General features: G+C 40.4%; 1 protein-coding gene across 2 annotated transcripts in view; it reads left to right on the forward strand.

The window, feature by feature from the left end:
* The first annotated feature begins 901 nt into the window (after positions 1–901).
* The window catches only part of Pld5 (phospholipase D family member 5), a 397710-nt gene continuing 386039 nt past the window's right edge, over positions 902–12572 (forward strand). Inside the window, exon 1 of one of the 2 annotated variants that reach the window (XM_078022984.1) lies at positions 902–1286. In XM_078022984.1, the coding sequence (XP_077879110.1) occupies positions 1098–1286 (189 nt within the window). In that variant the 5' untranslated portion in view covers positions 902–1097. The remainder of the gene's footprint in view (positions 1287–12572) is intronic. The other variant, XM_078022987.1, reaches the window with a different exon arrangement.

Genomic DNA, 12572 nt, shown 5'->3' on the forward strand with positions numbered 1-12572 from the left:
GGATCAAGTGGGGACGGCCTCTGGTAGCTTTGTTCAAAGTGGACCCTGCAGGCCAGGGCAGAGTGGGTCCAGCAAGCCTTCCCGCTGAGAACTGCACCAGGATGGGATCTGCATGTCTACAGCTTCAAATGAAAGTACAAAGCAAGGTTCAAGAAAAAAACCTCTCCTCTTGGCCATTTTCTAGGGGGTGCTAGTCACCCTCTGCTCTGAGTCCCCCAAGTCGGGACAAACGGGTTCCCGAGGCGGGAAGTTAGTGAACTTTTAGCTTGGGAAAATGGGAAGCTGGAGCAGGTGGGGCGGTGTGAGGGGGCATGTTGGATGGGGGCGGGAAAGGGCGGAGGTGGTTTCCTGAGTGTCTCCCTCAGGAACCATCCCTGCGCTCCTAGAGCAGGAGGGAGGAGGTGCTCAGACAGCGCTCACTTCTCCACTTGCTTGGTGGCTTTCCAGTAAAAATGGGCGAGCGAGAAGCGCTGGGCTTGGAGAAAGGCAGGTAGCTGGGGGAGCCAGCCGCCCAACCTGGGCGCAGTGGCAGGGGCGGCGGCTGCACGCTCAGCCTCGGCCCCCGGCAGGCAGCAGCGACTCTTCACTGCACCAACCTGCGGGCTCGGGCCGGCTGGGCCAGCGGCGGCCCCTCCCACCGCACCCCACCCCCGCCGCTGCCGCTGCCTCTCGCTCGGGCCGGCCCGGGTCCCAGTCGGTGCAGCAAGCAGCCGGAGAACGGAACGCCCGCTCGGGACCGCAGCCGCCGGGCGACGTCGCGGCCACCGCCGCCGCTGCCGCCGCCTCCCAGGGGCACTTCTATCTCCCAAAGCAGGCTCCCCCTCCTCCCAGCATCACTCATTCCCCCGCCCCAGCTGTCCGCCCCCTCCCCCGCCCTGTCCCGACCCCGCCCTGGCTCCTTCGGCCCCTCTCCTTCTGCGACCGCCCCTCCCGCCCAGCCGCGCGCTCCCCGCCGGCGTCGGCACTCCGCGCTCCTGAGCCCGCACACTCCTTCTCCACCCCTGCTTGGCCTCCCGCTCGCCTTCTGTGCTCCGCTCCCTGCGCGCTGCTCTCATCCCGAGTCCGCTGCGCGCTGGCTGCCGCCTGGTCATGTCAGGATGGAGATCCGGCAGCACGAGTGGCTCTCGGCCTCCCCCCACGAGGGCTTCGAGCAGATGAGGCTCAAAAGCCGCCCCAAGGAGCCCTCGCCCAGCCTGACCCGAGTGGGCGCGAACTTCTACAGCAGCGTCAAGCAGCAGGACTACAGCGCCAGCGTCTGGCTCCGGAGGAAAGACAAACTCGAGCACGTAAGGACGGCTCGCTCCCGGGGGCCTCTGCTTCGCACTTGCAGCACCCACCCCTCCTGAGGTGGTGGCCAGTGCGCGCTCAGGGTTTGGGAGTTAGGCGCGGGGACAAGGGCGTCCGATTCCTCGGTCCGACCCCGGGGCTTTTTCTCCTTCAGTTTCTCGCCTTAATGACGGGACTGAGGGGGAAGGGAGTGGGGATTCCCTTTCAGGCAACGCTTGGCCCCTGCAAACCCAGACCTTCTCACCAGCTTCTCGCTGTAGGGTTCATATGCACTCTGTTTTGGGGGGCGGGGGTATATGTACGAGGTGAGTATAAAGTAGAAAGTGCCATAAGCGTGGCTACGAGGAACTCGGCGTTGTAAGGGAGAGGGTTTAGAGGGGCGTTTGCCTGAGCCTTTTGGGCTATTTCACTCTGTCCAGAAACTAAAATTGGTGAAACTGTAAAGTTGTTACTGGAGACCCAGGTTGAGCCCACACACAAGCCATTAGAGTTTTCTGCAGTGTGTCCGCCGAGATGAGCAGCTGGCGATCTTCTCTACTTAAGCCCAATTAGAGAGAGATTTGCGCGTTGCAAGGAAAGAGATGAAAGAATGAGCGGATTTCCCTGCTACCCCGAAACCTGCTACTCTGCAGGGTGGGAGCCTGCGAGCTTGCGAGTTAAGATCTCCACTCAATTTTGAGTGCAAGCTTCGGCGTGCAGTATTATTGGCTCCAGGGTTGAGCCCCTGTGACTGGCCATTCTGAAAGGAAAAAGTCCTTCTAAAAAGGTGTTATGTGAATCCATGGGATTTTGCAAATCTGGCCCGCCAGCATCTTTTTAAGCCAAATGTTAAAATGAAACTAAGAATTATCTCTAGAGTGTAGCACAACTAGGTAAGGAGAATTGCTCTTTTCTTCCCTTGGAACAACAGAATCCACATTGAATCTGTTAATGGAATGTGGAGGTTTCCCTGTATTTGGGTCATGACGCCAGTAATGATAAAAAAGATAAGATCCAAAACTCCTGTAACTCACACATCTTTCCAGCTGTACCAACCTGAATCCCATTTGCCCCACCCCCACCCCAGGGCTTTTTGTGGACTTTGCAGCACCCAGGGCTTCCCAGGAGGAAGCCTTCAAAAAGGTTTTTCTCTATTACAATTTGCAAGGAGGGTCTGCACCTTTTTTTTTTTCCTGGCCTGATTAAATCCGTGGAATGACTAATTCTAAAACCTGAATTTAAAACTTTGAATTGATTTACAAGCTCTATCTTGTGTGTAGAGTCATTTATTGATGCCAGAAAGATGCCTGAGATCCATAAGACCACAGAAGTCACTGTTGGAGATTCTATGATGCCAAGTTGTTTGAAAAGCAACAGCAGTATCAATTTAAAAACGTATACTCTGGAATTAACGAAGGGACTAGTGATGTGAGTTTAAAGGGGGCTAATAGCATCTTTATGTAATTTAGTTCTTGATATTGTTGATTTAGTGCCAAGAAAAAATGATCCAGCCCTAGAATGGTGACAGAACAAGTCTTCATTTTAGTTTTTACCCTGAATGTGTAAAATGTGCAGCTCGTGCTTTGGGTTGATCTGCTTCCTTTATTCTCTTACTGAAAATCAATAGTGCATCCGTCTATAACTCTGTCTTCTTGAGTCACAGATGTTGCATGCTTTATACTTAAATTCTTTCTCATGTCCAGATTTTAATTGAAAGTATTATACCTACCATGTGGGCCACAGCAGCCTCACCTTTTTGCACAGGATGCTGGGTTCTCTCCTGAGGATTAGAGATCAAGCAAATGAAGAGCTGGTTGTTTGAAAGCATGTGTGATCTGTGCTTATTTCTTCACTCAGATACTCCAAAACAGAGCATTGCATTCATTAAAAAAAAAAAATCAATCACCTCATTTGTTATTAAAATCAGAATAGTGTTTGTTCTGCTTTCTCAACTATGTTTCACGAGAGATATGTATTCAAACCCACTTTCAATTAGAAATGGGGATTTGCTTCAGATGAGTTTTGTTCACCTCTTTGCAATATCCACAAACATTTTTAATGAATTAATATTAATGAAAGTGCTATAAAAATTAAAGTCATACAAAGATATAAATTTTACTTGAATTCAAGCATTCAGTATTTATTATATATGTTGGGTTTCCTAGTCTGTGATGTTTCAGGTAGACCAATGTTACTTGAAACATCAAGACCAATTTGAATTTTAAAACCCATAACAAAGGTAGCCTGGTATATGGTTGCCACACAAAGCATGAGAATGTTAACTTTATTGTAGGCAATGTTCTGAACCTGTATGTTGCTTTCTAGTTTAAATATTGCAGGAAATAGGATGAATGTGTCAGAAATTAAAAGGCAACATGTGGTGGCTTAGAAAACACCTTTCTTATTGTCTAATCAAATAGATGACCACCATTTTTATTATGTTAAAAATGAATTAATAATTATGATGGAGATCATATGCCTGAAAACAGCCTCTCAGTTATTTTGCTGATACTTTAAAAGCCAATCTAAGTATTAAGGGGATAAATAAATTATGACTTCAAATGACACACGTATTCAGTCATCACAATAACGGGATTCCCTGAGATGAGATGTGGCAGTGGGTGGATTCTGTCCAGACTTCAGAGGCACGGCTTAATCTGAAAGTCAATAACACGATGGAAAGTGACAGCTACAGAATACATTTCCACCCACTTTGCTAAAAGTGAGAATAATTTATCTCTCTCTCTTTCTGGTTTAAAGGCTACTGGATGAATCCCCAGGTTGGGCAAGAGGAAAATGACATGAATTGGTTGAGGATTAGAATATTTTCAATGCATCTTTAAATTTGATTCCTGTGATTGATGGATCAGTACTTAAGATGAATACCTACTTATTAAGAAAGAAGTATGGGTAGACAATTTTTCCATTGCTGAATCATGATTTGAAAAAGGTGTAAGCAAGTTGTGTCCTGTGTCATGAATTCTGGACTTTGAACTCTGGACAAGTTACTGACCACATACCTAATGTTGTCTTGTTAGTTGCACATTCTGCTTCTTATTCTGTCATAATGCCTATAGCTTTAGAAGGCATTCGACTTGGGAAGCAATGGAAGTCTTATTCTTTATAGGTTACAATTTTTACTTTAGGTACAATGTAGAAGTGAAGAATTACAGTATAGCAAAGCAAAAGGGGCTAGGACCGCCCCTGCAATACCCCTAATTCCACAAGTCTCAGCCCTCTTTGGGCTAAGTCACTTTGAGGGCAGTGATTTCATAGGATTTGACTATCCCATAGGACATGGCATTAGATTGGTGTCCTTTATGCTCTGTGCCCTTTTTATCGTTACTTTTTTTATCTTTTAGAATCAGGGAGAGACGCAGAAGCTCCTTTACTCAGGGGGTTTTATGCCAGTTAGAAGTCTCCTGGTGCTATTTATGGAGAGGGTGATGCCTTTTTTTTCTCTTCTGTATATTCAATTGGCCTTTGCTAAAGTGTGGTTGAAAGTAAGGGTTCTGGTTAGGCAGACCTGGGTTTAGACTCCGACTCCATTTCTTATTAATTTTTGACCTTAGGAAAAGAGCTCACCGCCACCAAGATGCAAATTCACATTCCTCCTTGAAGAGTTTGCAGGTTCACTTGAAAACAAGCTCATTCCTGATGCTCATTTTCATGATTACCAAGGCAGCTTAGGGAAAGTTGGTAAAATCAAATGATGACTCTCATGCTCTACCCAGAAGTGATACATCCATTTGACTCATGCTTATTGGACAAAGAAAGTTTATGGTCAAGGCTACTTCAAAGGGAGTGAGGGAAGATAAAGAGGGAGAACACCCCTGCTTAGCTCTTATTAGGAATACCACACAGCACATGAAGCCCTTAGTGTAATGTTGGGCTCATTTGAAATGATCAACATGAGGTACTTATATGTGTAATTACTTCTCAGGTGCTGCCTAGCTCTTTTCTTTAGGTATAATGTAGAACCTTCCCACTCTATCCAGAGGATTCCCAGACTTCACATTTGTGATCAGCCTGCTTGCCTATAGTGCTGTACCCAAAGCATATGGATCCTTTGGCCAGACAGTCCAACTCACTGTCCTGGGACTATTATACTGTCCCTTTGCCTGGTTTCCAGTCCAGTGTGTGAGTGTCTTACTCTGGCCAGCAAGCCATTCCCTTGCTCCTTGCCTGCTCATTCTGAGGTGGGCTCTTCTGATTCTCACTCTCTCTGCATGCCCCTACAAGCAGAGGCCACCTTTGTACCCTGTCCCCAACACCTGTTTCTTTCCCAGCTCCTGCTAGTGGAGTTAAGTTGAGCAATATTTCATTTATCTGCAAGAAGATGGTGATAGTTTATTTAAAATGGAAAGATAAGATCAGAGAGAGAATTGTTAAAGAATTGTTAAAGAATGAAAGAATCCTTAATGTTCATACTTACAGTGGACCATAGTATCTTGATTTAGTAAGTGTCTTACACTTGCAAAAAATTGTCTCTTCTAAGTGTGAATTTGAACCTACTTTAATAAAGTTTATGCCATCAGTGAATAGTAAATAAATGCCAAGTGCACACTTGCCTACTGGAATAAATTATTCACATGATGAGCAAAGAATAAATAGATTAGAGGAAAATTGGTCTCAGTGGTCCTGGCTCATGTTATATAATGCCATTTGTGTCCCACAGAGCAGATCCATGAAAGTGTTATACCCCACAGAGCAGATCAGCAAAGCAGGGAAAGACAAAGTTCAACCTCAGGGAATGAATCTTTAAAATGCTCCATTAAAAGTCAAACAAATAAACAAATAGTCTGGCAAACACTTAAGAACAATTACTAGTATTATTTCCTGTGATTTTGATCAACGGAACAGACTCACTCTAGGCAGACACAGTACTGTGCCTTTCTTACTCAACAGTTAAATGAATGTTTAGGTGTCTCCTGAGTATCTTTTAATGGATCTCAGTGTTGTGTCCATTTATTGTACTTGTCACTACTACAGCTAACTTGTATTTTCCCACTAATGGACTCCTTCCTCTCACTGTGGGTTGACATTGCAGTTGTTTTGAAGAAACTATGGTTTCTGTGAACCCTGTTGGGTATGGCTTACTGATTTATTTTAATGTAATTATAACCAGCGACTTACCATATTTAATAGATTTAATTTGAGAAGCTCAAGATGATTTGATTTGAAGATTTCTTTTTCTTAACTTCCCATACTAACTTCTTTCTAGTTTCTTTAAAAGTTTTACATCTGCTTACAGACTTATGTATCTATCTGAGATAGAAATCTATGTGACCTTTTTTTATTTTTTATTTTTTGAATGGGGTTGCTGGGGATACTTAGGGCTTTATACATGATAGGCAAATTCTCTACACCGAGTTACATTCCCAGCCCTATGTAGCAGTTTTTAATGCTTTTGTTTTAGCTTTAAATCAAGAGATCTGATGAAACTTTTGTACTTCTACATGTCTATAACTACCATATGCTCTCATATTGAATTGATGGTTAGATAACATGGACAGTAGAGTTTATGGCAAGATCTTCCCCAGAAAAGATGCTTAAAATATATTTATATATTTATATATATTAAGAACATTAAAGTTACTGGATTGCATAAGGTTCATACCTGCACAGATTATGCTGTGAAAAAACTTAAGGTACAGCACATGGGGAAGAACAGTTGAAATGTCTAACAGTTGAATGTCTAGTTGTTGAGGAGAGAGACCATTTTAACAACAACAACAACAAAAAAAATTAGTCACAAATTCAGCATTTAAGAAGGATTTAAATGAAGAATGTGGCAAAATTATCTACAATGAAAAATCCTATTGATGATTAATGAAGTTGTCCAAGTTGAACTACTTAACATGGTATCATGATCTTTGGATAATAAATATGTTTTTTATTCTCCCAAGTAGATGGTGAGCCTTCTAAACATAAAGTTTCTCTGAAGGGAACTATTATTGTGCCCCAACTAATAAATTGTGAAGTCTGATCCAATAGTAACTTGGGGGGTTTAGCTGAGAAGATGAGACTCATTGGCATAAAAACACAACAACTAGCTAGTTCATCAGGTGACAGATATTTGTTGAGAGTATCTTGTATGGGAGAGACACTGTGTTAGGATACTGTGAGGACTTTAATTCAGCAAGAATTTATCTGACATGAACTGTGTTGCAGACACTGGAGATTAAACAAAGATTAAGATGTTTATAGTTTTATATTTGCAGTAACAATGTGAGTATAGCATTATCAATCATACAAAAAACAGTGCAAGAATACTACTTCAAAGGGTCTTAATGTTCAGATAAGGAGAAAAAAACCAGTTAAAAAGCAAATAATGAATATTATCATGTATCAGAACAAAGTTGAATTCATTCCAGTAATGTGAAGTTGATATACACATTTGAAAATCCATTAGTGTAATTTATCATGTTAATAGACTAAAAGAGTAAACCCATATTGATGGATTTGCTATCTATAGATAGATGAAGAAAAAGCATTTGATTATTTGATGAAATGGTGTGTACCTAGGCATGATAAAATAAGCAAACTAGAAATCAAGGTAACCCTTAGTGTTCTGATAGTTTCCCAACACTGGCTAATGGTGAAATATTGAAAAATTGTCTGCATAAATTGTGAATGAGACAGAGATTTCTGAATCATCACTTCTATTCATCATTGTACAGGGAGTCGTAGACATTACAACAGGGCAAGAAAAAATGAAAAATGTAAGTATTGAAAAAGAAGTAATAAAATTGTCATTATTGACACATGGGGTGATTGAATACATTTGAAAATCCAAAATAAACTAGAGATTTACTTAATGAATTTATAATGTTACTGGATTTGTCAGGGCCATTGATACAAGGTCAGTATATAAAATTAAGTTAGAAAAAATTTCCAAAATAAAACTAAATACTATTACCAGTTATATTAGTATGAAATAACAAATACTAGGGATAAATCTAACAAAAACTGGTATGATCTCTTCTTAATTCTCTGTCAGATTTTCTATATAATAAATGCCATTTCAGTTAAAATCTCAATCAAGTTTATATGATGAAAAATGGTTCTAAAATTTCTGTGGAAAACAAAGGGCCAAGAACAGGCAAGACGATCTTCAAGAAGAACAAAGAAGACTGCTTACAGTTGTCAAAACTTATAAGTCTATATTAGATAAAGAAGTAGGGGGTAAACAGATCAATTAACAGATAAATGAGTGCAGAAACAGATCTGTACATATATAGGTACACAATTTATGACAAAACTGATAGAGTCTTTTTTTAAAAAAAGGTGCTGGGTCATTTGTGCATCTCTATTACAAAATTGATCTTAATTTTGTCTTTTGCACCATCTGCAAAATTCAGTTTTATGTGAGTTTTAGACCTAAATTATGAAGAGAAACAAAGAGGCTCCTACAAAATTTAATTAAGTAAAAAAAAATTCATCACCTGGGACTAGGGAAGAAGTTAAATAGTTTTAATAATTCCAGTTATTAGGATTGATATATGTATTACATTAAAACTAAGCACTTTTGTCTTTCAAATATAACATTTTGAAGGTGAAAGGCAAGTCACAAAGTGGAAGGATATATTTTCAATATACCTTCTGACAGAGGCTTTTTGTCCATTATATATAAGGAATATCTACAAATCAATAAGAAACATAAAGAGCTGAACAGAAACGTAAGCAAGGCACTTGAACAGGAGCTTCACAAAAGGGGCTATCTGTCATCAGTCATCAAGAGAGTATGAAGTTAAAAGCATGTACTATATAACCAACTAATATCTAAAATGAAAATGATTGACAGTAACTAGGTGGTTATGAATATAAGGAGCATTTGTAGTTCTCATAACTTTTGGTTGGACTGTAATAAAGAGCCATTACAGAAAACTGTTGATAGTATCTGCTAAATTGAATATATATATATATATATATATATATCTTATGACCCAACAATTTAATCATATATTTATGTGTATATATATACACACACACACATATCTCTACATATGCACGCACACATCAAACAAATGCATTCTCACCTATACAAAAGATCTACACAGATGTTTATTGAAGCATTATTTGATTAACCCCTAATAGAATGCATCTCTAATATGCAACTATAACTGGAGGGACAGTTACATTGTAATTTATTCCTATCATGTAATACATTAATTAAGCAGTGAAAAGAAATTACGTAATGTATCTATTGCATATGTATGAAACAATGTGGATGACTTTTTCTGACATAATAATGAGTGAAAGAAGACATAGTATGATCCATTTATGTGCAAAAAAAAAACCAGGCAAAGCTCAATTGTAGAGATAGAATTATTGATACTTTTGAGTGTAGAATGGGTTTGAGGGTCTGAGAATGTAGCTTAGTGGCTGAGCACTTGCCTAGCTTGCTTGTGGCCATGTGTTTAATCCTCCCCATCTCAACAGAGTTAAATCAATAAAAATAATAAAAGGGCATGAGGGAAGCTTCCCAGGAACCAGTAATATTTTCTCTCTCATATATATATCATATGTCAGTGAGGGTTTACAAAAAGTAAATAAAACATGGTGCCCTTGACCTTTCTTACTGCTCATCTCTGGCTGTGCCTTCTTAGACTATATGCTTCTCCTGTCCTACTGTCTGAATCCCCAGCCTTGGGTCATCGTACCCTCCATCATCGTTGTCTTCATGTGGAAATCATTGTGTGATGTCCCTCATATGGCTTCCTGGGTTGTTCCTCTTCTCATCTCACTATTTGCTTTGGGCACCCCAACCATGGCATTCCATTGTACATACTGCCACAGTATTCATTTTTTTGGGGTGGGTGGGTGGGGGAGTGGGTACTGGGAATTGAACTTGGGGGCACTTGACCACTGAGCTACATCTCCAGTCCTATTTTGTATTTTATTTAGAGACAGGGTTGCTTAGCGTCTTGCTTTTGCTGAGGCTGGCTTTGAACTCATATTCCTCCTGCCTTAGCCTCCTGAGCCTCTGGGATTATAGGCTTGTGCCCATGTTCTGGTTTTACTGCACTGTATTCTAATTGTTGCTTTTTTGTCTTCTCTACTAGAGTACTCACTCTTTAATTCTTTTTGAGCTCCCTCAATGTGCTTAGTGAACTGTGACGGTCTTGGTTCAGAGACCTACAATCACTCCTTTTCCAAAGAAGGTAGTCAAGGAAGACTGCACCCTTGTACTGATGAAGCTAGTGCTGGGCTGAAGAATACTCTCTATGTAGGTTCAGTGAGCCAGGAGGAAGCGAGGCTGGTTGTAAGACAGGTCTGAACCAACACTTTGATCAGAAATTGGGCAGAAAAAAGCCTGTTGAGAAGACCAAAGAGTTTAGTTATGACTGGGGACAGAGTTTGTAAAAACACCCACTGAGGGGCATCAATGGGCATGAGAACTTTGAAAAATGTTGGGCTTTATTTTGTAAGCAAAGGAAGATAATTGAATAGGTCCTTTATTTGAAAAGTCCAAGTTTCCGAAAATACAGTGGTAACATGCAGTGTTGAGGAGTAAGAGCCTGGAATTGGGAATACCAGTGTAAAATCTTTTTAGTGGTTTATGTAGGAATTGCCAAGGAAGTGACAAGAAGGTGGGGAAAATAGAAAAAAACAAGAGGCACAGAAGCAAGATGTATTGTGAAAAAAGAATTCATAGTACCTGGTGCCGGATTGGGTGTGGGGAATCTGAACAAGCTCATCCATTCAATAAGCATTTACTGAGTGATAGAGAATGTGCCAGAAATTGCTATTGGGATGATGGCTACAAGAATGAACAGGGAAATTTTTAAAAACTCCTTGAGAGTTGGAATTTTGCCCTGTTCATCTTTGTATCTTGGACTCAAGCCATCGTTATTGTCTTTATCCACATTATCAATTTTATTATGATAATAATTAACATTAGCATGCCAATACCTGTTCTCTAAAAGGAACTGAGCTTCAGGCTTGGGAGATTCAAGTGTGTATGATTGGATCTTTGACCTCAGGTTACTGGTGATTTGCCTTTCAAGACTCAAATTACATTTTATTACCTCTAAGCCTAAAGCCTGGTTGAGTATCCACCTTTCTCATGTGGACCTATATATAACACCATGGGCAGGCATTTACTATAACACTTGATGTACTGTTATATTAATTGCCTAATTGTCTATCTTCTTCCCTTTTTGGAAAGTTTGAGGACAGTGTCAATAACAATGTACTCTAAATGCCCAGCACAATGCCTGGTAGATACATACTATCGATTAACTTACATATTGAAAGGGTGAGTGAGTCGATGAATGAATACATGCTTAGTGAGGTTGGGCTTATACACGTGAGAGGGAGAGAATGATAGCTTATTATGATATTTTCCAGATAAATGCTACAGATGTTCAAAACAACAAGAATTCAGTGGAAAGAAATACAGATGCTCCAGGAGGAACTATTGAAGAGGCATTCACAAGGTCTTGATTAAATGTCAGATGAAGAAGATAATAGACAAGGCTACATTCTAAGTCATTGCAGATTGAGAATCCATTAAACTTTTTTAAGACTTGGGAAACAAAGTCACCTTAGTAATTTATCTAATGTCATTGTTTATAGGTGGACTTTTTGGGGGTGTATTTTCTTTTCTATATATCTCAGTTTTAATTAGTAAAGAGAGAAGGTTAACTTTTTTATTTTCCATGAGCAGTTTGACTTGTTGCCCGGTCTAAATCTGCTGGTTCATTATTTTAGCTCCTGCATGCTCTGGCTCAATATTCTTGATCAGAGGCTGGGGAGTGTGTCAAAACTGCCAAAATTTCCATAAAAACCTGCCACTCTTTATCATCAAGAATCTCTTCCTGTGATTTCCTGACTCTACTGTTTTTAAACTTTTTTTCATTTCCTAAAATCTTCTTGCTTTAATTCCTGATATGTGCACAGGTTGCTTAAAACATGTCCTGTAAGATTTCTACCTTTTTTTAAAAAATAAATTTTTGATTTTGTAATAACTTTAGATCAACAGGTAAGATTCATAAGGACAGTACAAACATTTTCTGTATACCCCTCACCCAGTTTTAGTTTTCCCCAATGCTGACATCTCAACTCCAGTCTTTATTTGAATTTTACTACTTTTTAAAATGAATTCCCTTTTTCTATTCTAGGATCCCATCCAGGGTGCCACATTGCATTTGGTTGTCATGTGTGCTTAGTCATGTCTGGGCTGTGACAATTGCATGGGCTTTCCTCATTTTTCTTGACCTTTACAATGTGAAAGCATACTAACAAAATGTTCCTCACTTTGGGCTGGTGAGGAATGTTCCTCACTTTGGGCTGGTCTG

This window comes from Ictidomys tridecemlineatus, chromosome 10, assembly GCF_052094955.1.
Source record: "Ictidomys tridecemlineatus isolate mIctTri1 chromosome 10, mIctTri1.hap1, whole genome shotgun sequence".
Lineage (NCBI taxonomy): Eukaryota > Metazoa > Chordata > Mammalia > Rodentia > Sciuridae > Ictidomys > Ictidomys tridecemlineatus.